Here is a 21,435-nt window from a genome sequence, read left to right on the forward strand (position 1 = left end):
CCCTCCCCCTATAATCTATATACAGTACTATGAGAAGTATTTGAAGCTAAGATAGCATTATATCATCGAAATGACAGAATGTTATATTTCGTTCCAATTGATGAGAATGAGGAAATGAAAATGTGCACCCCAAATAAGCGGGATGAAAAATGTTCAGGGAGAGCGCGTTATAGAGAATAAGGAATAGTGAATACTGTACTACGTTAACCCTATTTTGGCCATACTAGACCCCTCTCACCTCTGTTAGCTATTTCACAATTAAAAATGTGATATTTGAACGATCCCTTAGGTCTATAAAACTGAAATTGATACTGTTATTGAATAATTCTTAACTTCTCAATTCTAAAATTGAAATGAAACTTATTTTATTCGTGTATTAATTTGCTTTCCTACTGTACACTAACTCCTGTATCCGGGATTGAAAGTCAAACTATTTTTAGACATGGCCCTACCACAAGGAGTGTGGTCTCTGAAAGACGCGCTCGCTAGAAGAGACGCTCACGAGAAAAATCAGGTTTGTCAAATGTAGCTTTTGGATGCATGACGGAGGAGGGGGAGTTCAACCTGATTTTCAAGAAAGGCGTTCCTATGCCGTCGATTACGTATGCACTCCTTTGCTGCTCAGAAGAGCGAAATAGCCTCACCAAAAATATGCGTCAACGTTATTCAAATCCGCGAAACTTTCACTATGAACTTACTATCAATTCGGTGGTGGTCTATGCAGCCCCCCGGTCTACTCAGCCACATACTCGAGAAATCGGATGTGAGGGTTAAATGAGGAGCTGCACATTGCAGCAAAGTCTCGGGCGAAGAAAGTATGGTACACACTACCTTAACCGTCACTGGCCAAAATAAATCCTTCGGCTTCCTGTAATTGGCTGGTTGCACTTGTGTAACAATGTGGCTGTTGGAATACTCCGAAGTAAAATAAGTGTCTTGATAAAAATGGACTAATAATTTAATTTAATCCTGTAAAATCCTGTGTAATCCTGATCCCACGTAATGAATAAACTCTTCATACTTGAAATCTCTGTTATCTGAGAAGCTAGAGTTTCTATTTTTCTGGAAATTCGTGTATCAAAAGGCCAAACACAATGCATTACAATTTGACTCGATCCAATCATTATAAATATCCAAAAACCGATATTTATCAAATAACAAGTACTCCCTCCAGACAGACAGACAGCAGCGTAGTAAGAGGAAGAAAGTGATCGAGATAAGGGATGACGAGGTAGAAATGAAACCTCGTGAGGTTAAAAAGAGGAAACCCCCGGCTGAACATCGCCCTGCTGCACAGGCCTCTGTTTCCTTGACTAATAGTGTGAATTCTACCGTGGAGAATGCTGACGACACTTCTGTCGGTAAGGGGCCGGTAACAAAACGCTACTATTCAGTGGTCAATTTTTGTCTTCTTGGAAAATAATCATCTGTATTTGTGATTTTGAAAAATCAGGATACCAGTTGCATTGTACCGCATTATATCATGAGTCACCTTTATAAACATACGCATGCAGTAAGTATTACATGCTAAATCATTCTCGGAACATGCTACGTTTCCTCACTCACTTTTCACTGCCACTCTCTATAATAATGACTTATCAAATCAATAAAAACGTGATACCAATAGTTTGAGCGTGCGTGCAATTAGCTTTGCTCTCCCAAAGCTTCGTTTGAATAATATCTGGTTTGGTGACTACTTGTTGTAGTATGTGTAGAACGTTATCTCATCTTTTCTATATACTATCCAAGTGTTGCAATTACATAGGTTAGTCTTCGCCAGATCCACATAATTATTACCAGATCATTCCATTGATTGGCAAAGTAAATATGATCTAACATAAATTTGAAAATTAAGAAAAATCAAGAAATGAATTAACCGTGAAACTATGCCGCAGCTAAAGAAACAGAAAGACCTACAATTGTTAAAACGAGGAAGCCTCCTAAGAAAAAATGTCTTGAATCCACGATAGATAAGAGGTAAAATAATCCAGCTCATTTGTTTTCAATTCCTTTAGGAGAAGGTTTTAGGTTGCTGATTACTATGATTTAATAAGGAGGGGAGGGAGGGGATGATTTTGATTTCGAGATACTTAGTACTAATAGTAGTAGTTTACTAATAATTATAAGCTAGGGCTCTTAGACCCCAGGCGCCCACCGGTGTCTGCGGGGCAACCATACCCATGTTCCAAATAACTCAACTATTTTTCAAATTTTTTATATTGTAGGGAATAATCGGGTTTGGATATATGAGGTGGCCAAACGTTGTATCGGTGTTAATAAAATAACACGTGTTTTACAAGTAAATAGTGCGCGTCCTTACGAGAATTTTACTACACCGTTTTCAAATACTAATAGATCCAAGCCGACCGTGCAAGAGTACTTCCGTGCTATTCGGGAGCAGCAGGTAATCACTGATTACCATATCCAAAATCTTTGTCTTAATTAGTGCAAAAGTTGCTTAGTTGTCGGGGATATGTAATGATTGGTTCTTAGTTGTCGGAGTTGATTGGATTTCCCAAGCTAGCATGTAAATTAGTTAACTAGGTAAAATTGACAGCTTCTTAGTTGTCTGTCAGCCGATCCAACTTTACTTTAATTTAGGAATATTTCATTTTATTCATCTGAGAGTTATAGAATCTGAAATCAAATTGGGGCTCGATGGTGCTGTAGTTGGACCCCCCCCCCCCCCCCCCCCCCATGGCTGTACTCTAAAGAAGTGTCAAGTAAGCATCAGAAGTTTGCATTTTTAGTGAATAACAGAACTAAGACAGAATATCAGTTCATAAAGTTTGCACAATTATACGATGGGATATAATGTACGTATAAGTATAACAAACACCGCACAAAATACGAAGTGAAACTGAAACACAAACAGACGGCTAAATGCGCGCTGAGTTTTCAAGTTCTGCAGGCATAAAATAATACCCTGATCGCCATGTTTTACTCTGATGCAAGCTTACGTCAATACTTTCCAGTTATGGATTTAAATGGTAACTACAATTGTACCATTACAGTTTCATTGCAGGGAAACTGTAATGGCACTTATTCCGATATGTATTGAAACTTACGACCTATAAAACGGTTAACGTAAGTACTACGTATTATTTTATTATACGTATTCGTACTACGTATGAACTAAAATAATGCCTCACTGTCACCACAGCATCGAAGATTCGGTCCGACAGAAGACACTCCCCCGAGAAACACCAGTCAGGAAGTCACCGCGTATACGGGAAAAGGCGATAACACTCAGTGATAGTGACGATAGTGGCCCAGACCTTCTTCCAGTAACCATTGTGAGTCACTTTATTCAACTATTCCAGGCTGGCGCATGGTGGTCTAAAATCACCATTTTATGGCCAATTTTCTGTTTAATAACATTCTAAAAACAAACAGAGCATATTATTATTATCATGAAGACTAAAAAATTGTGATAAAATTCAGGAATATGGTTCTTCGCTATCGCACGAGTAAGTCGAGATGGCGCGGCGGTGTCAGAAAAATGAAGACATATATCTATACTGTATTTCAAACTTGACAAAATATCCCCGGCAACGGCATAAAATACAATGCACTTCTGGGTAATAGCCCAATTATTTACGACATCGGCTAAAATTTGGACATAATTGACTGTACCAGGTAGGGCAGTATAAACTTGTTTATAAGGATAATATAAACTTGTTTATAAGGGTTTAATATACACCAAATCATAAAAAGTATTAAGGTCAGCGTAAAGGGGGGTGAACACATATTTTTCAGTTTTCACATATCTGACAGAGCTACTGGAGAAGAACAAGTAGAAAAAAAACTGCATCCAAAGTCTGACATAGGGTAAAGCTCAACTTTTGGAAAACACTGGTCACTCCTTGAACCTAAAACTTAGCATGGGTGTTCCTGATGGACGAAAGGAGAATTAAGTCTCACTCACTGTAAAACAAAATACATCATGTATTGTCGACGTTTCGACTACATGCCTTTGTCATGAACGAAACGTTCAGATTTAATTAGCTCAATAGATGCAGTAGATTTTTTCCGATCCATGACTCAAAGTGCCGAAGGCACAAAAGAGTCAAGGACAAGGGTTAGCGAACGAGGTTTTTTTTGTATATGGTAGCTTGCGACCGTGCGTGCGAGCGTGCGTACAGTTATCGCCCACGTGTCTACCTGCGCAAAGTTATTTTGCGCGATAATCTGAACTGACCAAGTACATTATTAATTTCACCATGTACGTATCCCAATAATAATAGCATATTATTATTATTTTGAGTTAGTATTACTATTTTGCACAGATCCGTGTCAGGTTGCATAAACAATAAACATATAGTTATACACGATTTTCAAACTCAATATGGGATTATAATTATATTAACTGGGCAGCACTCGGCCTGTCACTCCGTCATATCTGCATGCTTATAAACAGTAAAGACTGGGGTCCCCAGGTTGTAAGGATTCGATAAAATACGCCATCACGGATCGGGAAATTGAGCGGCCATCCACAAAAGAAAAGCGGCCGCATTTTTTGTTAGTGTTGTAATCAGTTTTAAAATGTCGTCCCCAGTAATCCATCATTACTGACCCACTCAAGAGAGCGAAAAACGAAACTCATGAAAGAAAGTGCCAGTCAATGTTTACTCAGAAATGAATAATTGCAATAATTTTAACTACACCATATGTTTCTAAAATTCTCATAATGTAAAAAATCAAACCTGATACACACATCGCGTATAAACTATTAAATTTAATAATTGCAACAATTATTGCAAAAAAATTGGTTACTAAACATTAGAAAATGTGATTAGTAAATTATTTTCATATCCGAAAATTGCTCTTTAACAAGGTCACATTCATCAAATATGGCGTGCACTCTACAGTGAAGTTGAAATATAGGACTCAAACAGAATTGATATTAGTTTCTAAGATTAAGTGTGATAGAATATTATATATAATATATATAAATATAGGTATGATTGTTGAGGCTCTCAAAGTTAACACAGTCTATTTAACAACCCTACACAATATAAGTCCAATACCAACCAGTATAAATACTCCTGCTCCGCCTCCCAGGACAGGAACTTCGCTTTCTCTAGACAAAGTAAAACCTGACAGTACTATTCCTAATGCAACAGATAAGTTTATTGCCAGATTGTTGACTGCAGTTGATCGAACTCCCAAACCTTTGGTTGGTAGACCCCATCTTTCATAGAGGACGAATTTGCTCATTATGGATAGGTTTGCAACTGCAGCATCTCCTATTCCTACCAACACAGAACCTACTTCGAAACCGTATGGGAATTGTAGGAATGAAAACTTGGTTGTGGACCCAAAAGTAAAAATATATCCGGTATGAAAAGCAACGTTCCCAAAAATCATTGCAGAAAAAACATTCAACTTCTTGTCAGTAATATATGCAAGTACAAGTGCGGAGATAAGAGCGAAGACATTAAGACTATTCATTAATAGAACTGCAGTGTCGAAATCCTTACCCGAGAATGTAAAAATTCTCTCTGTAAGGTTGAAAATGAGGATATTGTATAAAACATTGTTCAGGAATAGTGCTATCTCAGGCATGTAGAATGCTATTTTCCTGATACAGCTAATCCTGTCACTCCCTTTTTGGGAGTCAACAAAATCTTCAAGAGAGCCTGCATTTTCAAGAAGTCTTTTGTTATCAATACTCTGGGCCCGTCTTTGGACCACTTTGATTGCCGGTATTAGGAACAAGGGTAGGCAGGTAAAAGCTGCTAATCCTAGTCCGACAAACAGCCACCCTCCCCATGAGTACAGTTGCGCTGCTAGAATACTTGAGATGATGTTTGCTACGTGCATGGAACAGCTTATTATTATTATGAGAATTTTGTATTCTTGCAGATAGAGGTCTACCATTTCTCCCTGAAAAAATATCATATTCAGGTCATTTATAAATGAAGGCAAGGCCTCTAGCGTAGCCTTTCACAATTGTCATGTTGAGTTAATATCAATAGTATATTTTTTCCAGGCATGGATCCACGGGTTGGGGGTGCAGAATCAGAAACTTTTATCAGATATTAGACGGTGAATTTGATCTATTTATCAGAGGTGATTTCATCTAAATCACATTCTGGTCAATGAATTTAATAACGAATTGACAACCACAGCAGTTGAGGAATTCCAGCATAGGACCCTGGCCTGCACCCCCAAAATGTCTTTGCTGGATCCATGTCTGAAGCTGTTTGATCTAAGAATGACATTTCATATATAATATTCGATTCGCCATAAGTAGAAACATGATTATCTTTCTAAATTTATATCTGTATTGCTGCTTAGAAATGAGGTATATAAACCCGCTCATAGACCAACGTGACAACACAATATAATATAATTAGAATATATTACCTGCAAAAGCAATACTAGCAAGCCAGTTGTCAATCCCTGGAGTGACCTCAATACGGAAATTATTACGAACGCCAGTCGACCATCCGGATACCTCTCCAAAACCACGTCTAGAACTCCCATCAGGGCTAGAAAAAGTGCATTGAGAAAGAACAGTACTGCACATCTTGTGATGACAGGACTTTGTGTTATGGCCTTTGGAAAGAACCGAAACAGATACGGACTCACCGCTGTAGTAATAAGTGTCATCGAGATCGCAATGGTACCTTTTGAAATGAAGAATTGAATGTTTACAAAATGAAATAGAGATAAATAGATATAATTCTTCAATTTTGTTCAAAAATAATCTAAATTTTTTGCCTTCCACGAGATTATGATCTGCCTTACATTTTGAGGAGTTAAAGAGGTGTAATTAAGTATTGAGTCACAGACTTCACAAAATTCAAATTAATATTCCTTACCGATGGTGCTGTTTAAATTCCTCTTCTTTAAGAACTCAAAATAGAATCCGCTAGTAAAGTTTCTAGTTGCCATGGCTGCCATACAACCCATACAGGAAAATAGAACAATAATTGCCAATTCCCAACTCCTCAGTTTATTTGTACCTGCGATGAAGATAGTGTTATCGTTGTTAAAATTCGTACCACTCGCCTGCTAATCATTGACATACTCATAGTCTATTTTTCTGTTTCACTATCGTTCTTACCATAGCGTTCAATTCCTTTTTTCTCGCTATTTTTCGAATTAACATTTTGAACCGTTCCATAATTTGCTATTACTCTGTCCTTCATGCCGACATTTTTCTGAAAAATTTTTAATGTCCATCAATCATTGCCCTGTTTTGCCATAAAGCAGTGGTCAACTCAGACATGCTGTATTACTAAATAAAAAAATTTAAAGAAGAAAAAATACCAAATACAACGTATTGAAAAGGACACATTTTATCAGAAAAGCTCGTTAAAAATTACACAGCAGTCGTGAAATCTACAGTGGAAAGTGGGGTGAAAAACGAATGAAAATAATCGAAACGAAAAGTGTTCACGAGGATATAATGGTTAAAATGCAGAACGAGAATGGCACAAACTCAGGGATAGCCAAACGTGCACCATGTACGTGGGTCAGCAATATGAGGGTCAGCAATATTCTGAGAAATTAAAATTTTCCAACTATTACATACAGAGGGTCGTCATAATTCGGAATCGCAATAGATGGAAGTTAAACTTCTTGTTCCTATTTGCGTTCGTTTTCTGGTCGGGTTGGGCGCAAAACTTCCACCCAAAGTATCCTCCGGAAAGTTAACTTCATGATATCATGATCCATGTTTTTTTTTCGCCGCATGGAGGAATATAATGAATACTATATATATATTTCGCAGTGGAGTTCCCCTGAAGACACCCTGAAAATGTTGAAATTTGATAAAATGTGGCTAATGAGTAATTATTCAATAAATACAGCGCGGACACAATAATTCGAAGAAAACAAACTTTTCGAGGAAAACTTTCAACGAACTCAAACTTAAGGGGCCATCTACTTAATAGGACGTCCGGCATAGAGGGTGGGGGTCGTTAAAATGTTGTGAAAAATTAAATTGCTACCAACTTTTGAGCTTATGTTACTCATGACATAATTTATGTTCTATAACATGGTTTCTTTTCAGTGCCGACAGCCGCTGAAGACGACAGAGAACACGGTGCCTCCTGTAACGGGAAAAAGAAGAAAGGTAACGAAGCAGTCCAGCACGCCCCGCAGTGAGAACTTCAGCAAACCCAGAAGTGCTCACGAAAGTGGGGACCTGCCCATGGAGCTGAAGAAAATAACAAACAGTAATGTTAATACCAGGTGAGGATACTGGCTGCGTACTTACTTTGGTTACTTTGGTTGTGTTTATCCTCGTAGCAGGAAGGCTCATCAGATTTCTGACCACCTCGATGGCGAGTAGTCTACCAGAGAATTAGACCAGCTGCAGCTATAACCGGAAGTCGGAGGGTTGTCCGGTATCAAAGCAATAAACTTGGACAAACTAACTTTAAACGACTCAAAAGTAGCTTCAGCTTTAATACTATCAGGCACTTTGTTCCATAGTTTTGGTCCTCTTACAGCAAATGAGCTGTCATAGAGTGTCTGGTTGCTCGAGGAACTCAACCTAGACAGGGAAGGGATGATTGCTCGGGTACCATGTCTGGATGTTTTTGAGACCTAATATTGCTGCAATTGGGGACAACATTGTGAAGGATCTTCCACGTCATCAGAATGGTGTACTGTTCCCTTCTGCGCTGCAGTGACATCAGCTTTAGATGTGAAAGCCTCTCCCAGATTGTCCGGGCAGATTGAACTATTAATAATATTCAACATTTAAACTGATCCTGTTATTGAAGTTTCACTGTTACCTATTATACCCATATAACCATCCTAAGTAGAGGATAAAAAACAATAGTTTCATACTTGTGTACTATACAGTATACATGTTTACTATACTTGTGTACTATACATGTTTACTATACGTGTGTACTATACATGTGTATTATACTTTTTACTATACGTGTGTACTATGCATGTGTACTATACATTTCCACTATACGTGTGTACTATACATGTGTACTATACTTGTGTACTATACTTGTGTACTATACATGTGTAATATACTTGTGAACTATACTTGTGTACTATACAGTATACATGTTTACTATACTTGTGTACTATACATGTTTACTATACGTGTGTACTATACATGTGTACTATACTTTTTACTATACGTGTGTACTATACATGTGTACTATACAGTATACATGTTTACTATACTTGTGTACTATACATGTTTACTATACGTGTGTACTATACATGTGTACTATACTTTTTACTATACGTGTGTACTATACATGTGTACTATACATTTCCACTATACGTGTGTACTATACATGTGTACTATACTTGTGTACTATACTTGTGTACTATACATGTGTACTATACTTGTGAACTATACTTAGCTTGTGTACTATACAGTATACATGTTTACTATACTTGTGTACTATACATGTTTACTATACTTGTGTACTATACATGTTTACTATACGTGTGTACTATACATGTGTACTATACTTTTTACTATACGTGTGTACTATACATGTGTACTATACATTTCCACTATACGTGTGTACTATACATGTGTACTATACTTGTGTACTATACTTGTGTACTATACATGTGTACTATACTTGTGAACTATACTTGTGTACTATACATTTTTACTATACGTGTGTACTATACTTGTGTACTATACTTGTGTACTATACTTGTGTACTATACATTTTTACTATACATGTGTACTATACTTGTGTACTATACATGTGTACTATACGTATGTACTATACTTGTGTACTATACATGTGTACTATACATATGTACTATACTTGTGTAACTATACATGTGTACTATACTTGTGTACTATACATGTTTACTATACGTGTTTACTATACATGTGTACTATACTTGTGAACTATACTTGTGTACTAAACATTTTTACTATACGTGTGTACTATACTTGTGTACTATACTTGTGTACTATACTTGTGTACTATACATGTGTACTATACTTGTGTACTATACATGTGTACTATACGTGTGTACTATACTTGTGTACTATACATGTTTACTATATTTGTGTACTATACTTGTGTACTATACATGTTTACTATACTTGTGTACTATACATGTTTACTATACGTGTGTACTATACATGTGTACTATACTTTTTACTATACGTGTGTACTATACATGTGTACTATACATTTCCACTATACGTGTGTACTATACATGTGTACTATACTTGTGTACTATACTTGTGTACTATACATGTGTACTATACTTGTGAACTATACTTGTGTACTATACATTTTTACTATACGTGTGTACTATACTTGTGTACTATACTTGTGTACTATACTTGTGTACTATACATTTTTACTATACATGTGTACTATACTTGTGTAGTATACATGTGTACTATACGTGTGTACTATACTTGTGTACTATACATGTATACTATACATATGTACTATACTTGTGTAACTATACATGTGTACTATACATGTGTACTATACGTGTGTACTATACATGTGTACTATACATGTGTACTATACGTGTGTACTATACGTGTGTACTATACGTGTGTACTATACATGTGTACTATACATGTGTACTATACGTGTGTACTATACGTGTGTACTATACATGTGTACTATACATGTGTACTATACGTGTGTACTATACGTGTGTACTATACGTGTGTACTATACGTGTGTACTATACTTGTGTACTATACATTTTTACTATACATGTGTACTATACTTGTGTACTATACATGTGTACTATACGTGTGTACTATACTTGTGTACTATACATGTGTACTATACATATGTACTATACTTGTGTAACTATACATGTGTACTATACATGTTTACTATACATGTGTACTATACGTGTGTACTATACATGTGTACTATACTTGTGTACTATACATGTGTACTATACATGTGTACTATACTTGTGTAATATACATGTTTACTATACTTGTGTACTATACATGTGTACTATACTTGTGTACTATACGTGTGTACTATACATGTGTACTATACATGTGTACTATACTTGTGTAATATACTTGTGTACTATACATGTGTACTATACATGTGTACTATACATGTGTACTATACATGTGTACTATACATGTGTACTATACATGTGTACTATACGTGTGTACTATACATGTGTACTATACATGTGTACTATACGTGTGTACTATACATGTGTACTATACATGTGTACTATACATGTGTACTATACTTGTGTAATATACTTGTGTACTATACGTGTGTACTATACATTTTACTATACGTGTGTACTATACATGTGTACTATACATTTTACTATACATTTTACTATACGTGTGTACTATACATGTGTACTATACATTTTACTATACATGTGTACTATACATGTGTACTATACGTGTGTACTATACATGTGTACTATACATGTGTACTATACGTGTGTACTATACATGTGTATTATACAATATGTGGGTTAATAACATTACTCATCAGGAGCACTCCACCAACCGCCTCCTCCAAGCGCCTTCTCAACAACCAGCCTGAAAAGCGTTCCAGAAAAGAGCCAACGTTGAACGACTCAAAACCAGAGGTTGTCCAGATTCCAGATAAACTTACTGTTGGAAAAAGGAAAGGCAATATCACTTCAAAAGTTGTTAAGGTAGTCCCAGTCTTTAACAGCCTTAATATCAATGTTTAAAATTTTGATCGTTTTCATCAATTTTCGTGGCAGTAATGTTCAGAAACTTTCACATATTACGTTAGCGGCACAGGGAGGAAAGAGTTATGTAACAAGAAATGCGGCCGCTTTTCTTTTGTGGATGGCCGCTCAATTTCCCGATCTGTGATGGCGTATTTTATCATATTCCGTACAACCTGGGGATCCCAGGCTTTACTATTTATACTTTATAAGCATGCAAATACGGCGGAGTGATAGGCCGAGCGCCGCCCAGTTAATTCTATATTAAATCTGAAAATCGTGTACATTTCTATCATGTAACATGCACTAACCATATGTTTATTGTTTATGCAACCTGATATGACACGGATCTGACCAAAATAGTAATACTAACTCGAAATAATATGCTATCAATAAGTGCCTAGTGGGATACCTACATGGTGAAATTAACGATTTACTTGATCGCCAATAATAATTTAATTCAGAATATCTCGCAAAATAACTTTGCTGTGAGAAGATGAAGATCAGACCTCGTTATTTGTGCAGTTATATTAGGAACGTGGGCGACATACTCGCAAGCTACCGTATACGGAAAAAACTCGTTCGCTAACCCTCACACAGAAGTCATGGATCGGGAAAAAATGCTAACAGGGAGTCTCATTGGCACTGTTACTAACATTTTCGTGAACCGCTGCTACAATTAAAATTCTGCTCAGATAAAAAAATCGGCAGCACCAAAAAAGTCTCAAGGACCGAAGAAAGCAGGTATTGAGGCCCCTCTACCAGTGAACTCCGTGATTGTGAACTCCACTCAGAAAACAAAGTAAGCAACTGGCAACATTATTATAATTGGAAGTGTTTATTTTCTTGTTATTAACCCATTCAGTTCGTTTAGCTCTATCTTTTGAACCAAGTCATTTATTGAGTGACATCGTTCATTAAATCTGCTATACTTGGGGGGGGGGGGGGGGGGGGGCAACGCCCCAAAAGGCCCCACACATATCGAAAATCCGAAAAGGGCCCTAGATATCGGGGCCGATTGAATAAACCATTGATCCAACGGAATCTTTAGCCCACTCCCTAGACTAGTTACTAACCACCTGGCCACTCAGCCTTTAAATGTTAAAATTGTGTGTGACTAAAATTGTGCGTGACTAAAATTGTGCGTGACCAAAATTGGTAAAGAAAGTATGTGCTACTTTGTTATGTTCGAAAAAAGGAAGTAGATGACGTTCAGAATAGGAAGTTGTCTCATCCAATGTGTTTCTGAGAAAAGGGTTTAAGTTATTAACTTTCTTCCCAGGTACACTCTAGAAGAAGTATTAGGATCAGGTGGATTTGGTTATATCTACATAGTCACCGTCGAGGGCACAAAGCGCAAAGCTGTCATGAAAGTCGTAAGTTATAAATATAATTAAATGTAACAATATCTGGGGGGGGGGGGCCAACCATATTAAAGTTTTTTAAGTATATCCCCGGGTCAAAATCGGAAAAAATCCTACATTTTAATATACTTTAATATACCTACAATTAGAAGATTTATATTCTTCGTTAAGATTTACATGATGAACTATATTTTTCACTCAGATTCGCAAGATAAGCCTGTTTTAGGACTAGTACATGAATTTCCATCCAGATTGGTCAAAAATTGGCTGAGCTATGAGCTTTAAAAAAATATGCCCATATTTGGGCATACGCTTTTGCCCAAATTCGCTTTTGCCCAAATTCGATAAAATTTCAATATTTTTTAATGAGACTAACTCTATGTGAAAGATATAACTCAGTGTTTGTTGAATATAGTGGATATTAAGTAAAAAGACCTCCATGAACAAAATTGGGAAAATTGCACATAATATCTCGGTTCGGAATACTAGCCAAAATGGCTTCATTAAAATTGAAATATCTCCATCAGTTTTCAATATTTTTTCAAGAACTTTTTGGAATCGATTGAGAATTGCATTTCAAGCTTATTTTGGGCAACAATTTTTGATGTAGGCCTCCAAGGAGATAGGGATATATTAAAGTATATTGTAGGTATATTAAAGTATATTAAAGTATATCCCCGGGTCAAAATCGGGAAAAATCCTACATTTTAATATACTTTAATATGGTTGCCCCCCCCCCCCCCCCCCCCCCCCAATATCTGGACAGGGACTCTTGACAAACTCCGCTCTATTTAAAACGGTAGCTTGGCTTTTTCGATTTATCGAACTTTTAAGGGGGGTTCAGGCTAGGAAACATGAATTTGATCGTTTAGGTCTTGGGTTGTGGTTAGGGTTATGGATAGCTTCGGGGCTATGGTTAGGGTTGGGATTTCTTAGATCTTTTCTGAGATTCATAAATTTTATAGATTCTTTTCTGAGACTCAGATTTCTTAGATTTCGTTTTCAAAATCACCTGGACACCCTTTTGATAATGATTACTGAGTAGATTATACTAACCATTTGACATGAGTTCCACATACAGGAGCCTCAAGATAATGGACCCTTATTCAGCGAGATGCACTTCTATCAGCGTGCTGGAAAGAGTGACCAGCTCCAATCCTGGACCAAATCTAACAAACTCAAATACTTGGGGATACCCGAGATGTATGGGTTTGGGATACACCTTTACAACAAGATCAAATACAGGTAGGGAGTATCTGTGTGTTAAATGTTCATTAGTTTCAGAATAGGAAATATAAGCATAGCTTTCCTTAAGTTTTTTTTTTAAATGAGGTGTGCAGTCAGTGTAGCTTTCGTTGCAATTACCGAGCTCTCTTATCTTTTGTAACTTGCGATAAGTTTAGTTTACTGCTACCGCGTAGTTACTAGTTAGCCTTTGCGTGTGTACTTGTACATTCCTATACAAGTACACTATGGAGGATGATCTTAATGTGACCCAATCTCTGGAGGAAATTCAAGCATTCGATTATGATGAACTGGAAAATGTTGAGGGCTGTGTTACTAAGTGGTTCATTGCGTTGGAAAAGAACTGAAAATCGAAAACGTCAACCATGATATTTATGAAGATATGTTTATAAAAGGACTCTGGCACTCTGGCTTGTGGAGGCAATAGACCTCGTTCGACGGCAGGAATGCCAGATCGCTAGCATGACGGAGAATGGAGATCATCCATTGCTTCAAGACGGAAGCGTTAGCAAACAAGGAAAAGGTGATCAGGCTGCAGGGCCAGCTGCTTGTGCAGAGGGACAAACAACTACAGTTGCTTAAGACGTCGGTTGAAGAGACAGTGCAAACAACGGTGGAGTCAGGGATTCAGAGCTACAGTGCAGCTGTACAACAGAACAGTGCAAGTGGTACGGTCTACAACAGTAACATTCTGAAGAAGGTGATGAAGAGTGTGGCTGCAGAGGAGGACAGGAGCAAGAACCTGATTGTGTTTGGGCTGAAAGAAGAGGAGAAAGAACAGCTTCCAGCGCTAGTAACCGCAGTTTTGGAGGAGATTAGAGAGAAACCTCATTTCGAAGCGACTAGAGTCGGCTAGAGTCGACCAGTCAAGATCACCGTCCCAAGCTCAACAACAGTTCATCAGATTCTAATGAAAACAGGGAGACTGAGGCTAGTTGAGACCCACAAAGATGTATGGATCTGTCCAGATAGATCCAGCGAAGAACGAGCAACGAGGAAGTATCTGGTCACTGACCTGAAGAAGGAGAGGGCTGAACAGACTCATACAGCCTCGTTTTTTATTGTTTCACACTTTTCATATTTTATAATTTTATTACTAGGTGGAGGTGATGTTATTGAGACTTTGGCCGGCCATAAAACTCGTGTTTTGAAAGTTTTGAAAGTTGTCCTCTGTACTTTTTTCACGCTTTTTAGCATTTATACATTTCGGCCCAATTTATATGTTTGTTCGATTTAATGTACATTTGTATATTTGCTATTTTGTAAAAGTATCAAATCAGCATTCAGCATTTAATAAATTATTGATGATTTAAAGTATAAAGCTGCCAAAAAGAGGAAAAAATAAATGAGCAAAAAGAAAAGAGGAAAGAAGGACTAGAGAAAATAAAAGGGAGAAATTGCCAAACTTTTCTCAATTTACTTAGTTTATTCCACGGATTTTCTGACCTCCCTTATTTCGAAAACGGTCGCAAAGGTATTTTAAGATATATCCATGTGAGGAATGACCATTGATTTGATCTCTTTCTAATTGGTATATGCCTTGGTCAGGTACTTGGTTATGCCGTTATTCGAAGGAGACCTATTAAAGAAGCACGAAGAACACAAGAAGAAATTCTCCATACAGACTGCCCTTATCCTCTGTATTCGGTAAATGTTTGAACTTCTTAGCTTGTTTAATACAGGATGGCCCAGAAGTAACTGCCCACAGGCAACCCTTTAACTTTGACACGAATAACATGAGTTATTAAAGTCAGAGGGGGGTAAAAATAAATTTTCCAGTTTTCACATATTATGTGTTAGAGCTGCTGGAAACGAACAAGGAAAAAAACCGGACTGAAACTTGAATTTGTCAAAAATCACATTGTGTCATTTTGTTAACCTCATATTTCAAGAATAAAAGCAAAAATCAAGATTCTAAAACATAACGTTTTTGCGTGACACCCCAAAGAACACCCGTACCGAGTTTCAGCTCCTGGTTGTGGTCTTTTCCAAAAGTGAAGGTTAACCTTTTTTGAGTTTAAGTTTAAGTTTTACATGTAATTACAGGTAAACCGCAATATTTGTTGCGCGATATCTCAAAAACGCAAGGTCAAATCTCAGTTCGGTTTTTTTCTTCTTTTTCGTTTCCAACAGCTCTAGCTCATGTGTGAAAACTGGAAAAATGATTTTAACCCCCCCCCCCCCCTTCTGGCCTTAAAGGGTTGCGTGTGGCCCTGTTCGTCGTCCGCCCCGCGTTTTAGCATGTTTAACAAGACTAATATACTGGAGGGGGGTGTAGTATAGTCCCTCAGCATATTACAATGCATATTCCCTGCAGGATGGTAGAAGCACTGCAGTACATGCACGAGGCTAGCTACGTGCACGCAGATATCAAGAGCGCTAATATTCTCCTCAGGAACGGCGGCAAAGAGGTACGATTATATTCTACTGCATTTATGTGCATCTTTTCTTGCGGTGTTTTAGCCGCCTAGCCGGTATCTTGCCCACATTTAATGCTGTTTTTTTTTTTAAATAATTCTAGAGCTTTTCTTTCCTTTTCTACGGTCTGAGGTGGTAATGCTAGCTAGACGGTCTGTGGTACTGCAGGGTCTTTAAAAACATCTCAAAGCCAAAGAGATACCAGTACCGCGACCGGTCGCTTTCTACCAGGCAGCCAGTAACAATATACTTCTATTTACATATTCAATAGTTCACATATTCACTAGTTCACATTTTGATTTGGCATTTTCCTCTATTTGTTTTAGGTTTTCCTAGCTGATTTTGGATTAGCTCGCAAGTACGTTATGGAGGGAGTACACAAGGCTTATAAGGAAGAACCAGCTAAAGCTCACGATGGCACTAAGGAGTTCACCAGTATAGATGCCCACAAAGGTAACCTAACATTCCTACAGGAGTAACCTAACATTCCTGCAGGAGTAACCTAACATTCCTGCAGGAGTAACCTAACATTCCTGCAGGGGTTTACCTAACATTCCTGCAGGAGTAACCTAACATTCCTGCAGGAGTAACTTAACATTCCTGCAGGGGTAACCTAACATTCCTGCAGGGGTAATCTAAAATTCCTGCAGGAGTAACCTAACATTCCTGCAGGGGTAACCTAAGATTCCTGCAGGGGTAACCTAACATTCCTGCAGGGGTAACCTAACATTCCTGCAGGGGTAACCTAACATTCCTGCAGGAGTAACCTAACATTCCTGCAGGAGTAACCTAACATTCCTGCAGGAGTAACCTAACATTCCTGCAGGAGTAACCTAACATTCCTGCAGGGGTAACCTAACATTCCTGCAGGAGTAACCTAACATTCCTGCAGTAGTAACCTAACATTCCTGCAGGGGTAACCTAACATTCCTGCAGGAGTAACCTAACATTCCTGCAGGAGTAACCTAACATTCCTGCAGGGGTAACCTAACATTCCTGCAGGAGTAACCTAACATTCCTGCAGGAGTAACCTAACATTCCTGCAGGAGTAACCTAACATTCCTGCAGGGGTAACCTAACATTCCTGCAGGAGTAACCTAACATTCCTGCAGTAGTAACCTAACATTCCTGCAGGAGTAACCTAACATTCCTGCAGGAGTAACCTAACATTCCTGCAGGAGTAACCTAACATTCCTGCAGGGGTAACCTAACATTCCTGCAGGGGTAACCTAACATTCCTGCAGGAGTAACCTAACATTCCTGCAGGAGTAACCTAACATTCCTGCAGGGGTAACCTAACATTCCTGCAGGGGTAATCTAAAATTCCTGCAGGAGTAACCTAACATTCCTGCAGAAGTAAACTAACATTCCTGCAGGGGTAACCTAACATTCCTGCAGGAGTAACCTAACATTCCTGCAGGGGTAACCTAACATTCCTGCAGAAGTAAACTAACATTCCTGCAGGAGTAACCTAACATTCCTGCAGGGGTAACCTAACATTCCTGCAGGAGTAACCTAACATTCCTGCAGGGGTAACCTTACATTCCTGCAGGGGTAACCTAACATTCCTGCAGGGGTAACCTAACATTCCTGCAGGAATAACCTACAATTCCTGCAGGGGTAACCTAACATTCCTGTAGGGGTAACCTAACATTCCTGCAGGGGTAACCTAAGTCCTTACATTCCTGCAGGATTAACCTAACATTCCTGCAGGAGTAACCTAACATTCCTGCAGGAGTAACCTAACATTCCTGCAGGAGTAACCTAACATTCCTGCAGGAGTAACCTAACATTCCTGCAGGGGTAACCTAACATTCCTGCAGGAGTAACCTAACATTCCTTCAGGGGTAACCTAACATTCCTGCAGGGGTAACCTAACATTCCTGCAGGAGTAACCTAACATTCCTGCAGGAGTAACCTAACATTCCTGCAGGGGTAACCTAACATTCCTGCAGGAGTAACCTAACATTCCTTCAGGGGTAACCTAACATTCCTGCAGGGGTAACCTAACATTCCTGCAGGGGTAACCTAACATTCCTGCAGTAGTAACCTAACATTCCTGCAGTAGTAACCTAACATTCCTGCAGGGGTAACCTAACATTCCTGCAGAAGTAACCTAACATTCCTGCAGGGGTAACCTAACATTCCTGCAGGAGTAACCTAACATTCCTGCAGGAGTAACCTAACATTCCTGCAGGGGTAACCTAACATTACTGCAGGAGTAACCTAACATTACTGCAGGAGTAACCTAACATTCCTGCAGGGGTAACCTAACATTCGTGCAGGAGTAACCTAACATTCCTGCAGGAGTAACCTAACATTACTGCAGGAGTAACCTAACATTCCTGCAGGAGTAACCTAACATTCCTGCAGGAGTAACCTAACATTCCTGCAGGAGTAACCTAACATTCCTGCAGAAGTAACCTAACATTACTGCAGGAGTAACCTAACATTCCTGCAGGAGTAACCTAACATTCCTGCAGGAGTAACCTAACATTCCTGCAGGAGTAACCTAACATTCCTGCAGAAGTAACCTAACATTCCTGCAGGAGTAACCTAACATTCCTGCAGGAGTACCGCCTTCCAGACGAGGAGATATGCAGATACTAGGCTACTGCTGTATTAACTGGTTGGGGGGGTCATTACCTTGGTATTCCTGGGATAATTGTAACAACATCCGCTCTGAGAAGATTAAGTAAGTTGTTGAGATGGTTCTCAGTTTGGACATTTTGACTTTGTATTCGAACAAAAGCTAATTAAATGACTTAGTTATACAGTAAAACTCCGGGGTTTTACTGTAGTTAGATTTCTGTTATAGTTAGATTAGTTATTACTTATTATAGTTATGTTTCTGTTCAATAAATTTATGAGAAAAGTTTGCTTTTTAAATCATTTTCCGATAAATAACTTCTTTACAGGTATGAGAAGAAAAGCTCTAACTTGTTGGAGTTCAGTTTGGGTCTAGCTAACTTATCTTCCAAACCTTGGAAGGGTAAGTTAGGCTCTCATTTCTTATTTCGCATCGGGCATTTTCTTAAAACCTTTTTACTACAATTTAACTGATTTTGCAACGGTTTATACTATACGGGGAACATGCCCAAAAGATGGCGGTTAAAATGGGGAGGTGAGCCGAATTAAAGGTAGTGGGGAGCTCAATATGGGTTTATAGTGTCCCCCCCCCCCCCCAGGCACGTAGCCAGGGGGGGGGGCTAGGGGGGCGGCAGCCCCCCCCGGAAAAAATCGAACCCCAGAAAAAAGATAAGCCCCCTAGTCGCCTGGTAACTGGGCTGTGTTTATGACTGCAGTCAGTCAAAGATTTGAACTGTGGATTAGTAAATATATGTCATTAAATCCAAGCAAACATTCTAGAAGACTTCTATAATTATAGTCAATAGTGTCCCCTAGACCGTAGGAAATGTAAAAATCTTAAGACGATGAGGCCTGAGTAAGTCGTAAATTCTGATTGGAGAATGCAGATTGCTGTTGTGAAGTTACCAAATTTACGTGAGTACTTGATTCTTTTCAATCCCAGTTTATTGCTGTCCTACAAATTTCTTTAATGCCAAATGTCGTCTAAAACACCCTGTTTCGCAAAAAATTTCCGGGGGGCTGCGCCCCCCTAGCCCCCGCCAAGGGGCTCCGCCCCTGGACCCCGCTGGGGGCTGCGCCCCCAGACCCCTGCCACAGCTTGCTCGCTTCGCTCGCTGCGCAGCTTGATTGGACGCGTCGGCTCGCTTCGCTCGCCGACAGCCCCCTTCAAAGAAAAATCCTGGCTACGTCCCTGCCCCCCCCCCCCTGGTTTCTGTCATCTAATTGTTAAACTATTCCCCATTAGATGGGGCTGATGAATGAATAAATTTGACGATATCCCCCATTTCAGCTATTAAGAACTTCTTGACGAACGTGTTTTCCCTGGGTTACGAGGACAAACCCAGCTACTCCACCATTTCCTCTTATCTCAAGTCCGGCCTCACTACAACAGACACTGGGTATATGGTATGGTCGTGAGAACAAGGCAGTAACTTTGTTAATGGAGACAATTAATCACTGTTTTTAACAGGTTTTACGTTAAGTGACTACGTCATTACTACGTCATTACTACGTCATTACTTTATAATGACACCTAGTTGGGTGTTATTGTAACACCGTGTTCTGGTTCTGTTCTTGCTCCTTTTTATGGAAGTGAAGAGAGAAGGAGAAGCTCAATAACTAATAATGCTAATATTGCAGAGATATCTGAATGACATTTCATGATTTTAGAGTCACATGTAATTTAATTATTATTAAAATGAGGTTTCGAATTGTTTTCTCATTTGTTGTACTTTCAACTTTTAGTATTAAGAATTTATGGTTTTGAAAATACTCTAAATTTCACACCCTTTAGAATTTCGATTTAAATAATAAACCTTTTGGATTAGTAACATTTTGAACCGTATTTTTTAGCAACTGTCAACTCATCTGAAATAGATATATATATTTCTTGAAAATGTTCTCAATAATATATCTGATACGGGTTATTGAATTAAAAAGGCCATATGTTAATTAATTACAGTGAAATTCCTCGTTCAAAAAGTTATTTTCCGCAATTTTCTGGATTCATTTATTGTTGTTGCGCGGCGCTACATTGGTCGAATAAATCGTCAATTTTTACCATACACGAATCCTATTCATTTATAAAAAACATAGTATGTAAATATGTTGCACTTTTTTACTCAAAAGAATCAATGGTACAAGT

General features: G+C 38.4%; 3 protein-coding genes across 3 annotated transcripts in view; 2 read left to right on the forward strand and 1 right to left on the reverse strand.

Moving 5' to 3' along the window:
- LOC134824342 (large ribosomal subunit protein eL20-like) overlaps positions 1-21,435 on the forward strand; it is a 41,362-nt gene that overhangs the window by 6,237 nt on the left and 13,690 nt on the right. The window lies entirely within an intron of this gene.
- LOC134824338 (serine/threonine-protein kinase VRK1-like) lies at positions 433-21,048 on the forward strand. Its single transcript, XM_063836220.1, has 15 exons — positions 433-514; positions 1,175-1,361; positions 1,896-1,977; positions 3,164-3,296; positions 8,027-8,208; positions 11,469-11,634; positions 12,369-12,475; positions 12,956-13,049; positions 14,119-14,282; positions 15,831-15,929; positions 16,600-16,693; positions 17,027-17,153; positions 19,272-19,395; positions 19,619-19,692; positions 20,581-21,048. The coding sequence occupies exons 1-15, from the start codon at positions 443-445 to the stop codon at positions 20,706-20,708; spliced, it is 1,833 nt and encodes a 610-aa protein (XP_063692290.1). The 5' UTR covers positions 433-442; the 3' UTR covers positions 20,709-21,048.
- LOC134824137 (uncharacterized) lies at positions 4,622-7,172 on the reverse strand. Its single transcript, XM_063835870.1, has 4 exons — positions 7,076-7,172; positions 6,831-6,974; positions 6,373-6,635; positions 4,622-5,889 (listed from the first exon to the last, which is right to left on the reverse strand). The coding sequence occupies exons 1-4, from the start codon at positions 7,158-7,160 to the stop codon at positions 4,996-4,998; spliced, it is 1,386 nt and encodes a 461-aa protein (XP_063691940.1). The 5' UTR covers positions 7,161-7,172; the 3' UTR covers positions 4,622-4,995.

The sequence above is a fragment of the Bolinopsis microptera genome, chromosome 12 (assembly GCF_026151205.1).
Source record: "Bolinopsis microptera isolate Bmic1 chromosome 12, MBARI_Bmic_1.0, whole genome shotgun sequence".
NCBI lineage: Eukaryota > Metazoa > Ctenophora > Tentaculata > Lobata > Bolinopsidae > Bolinopsis > Bolinopsis microptera.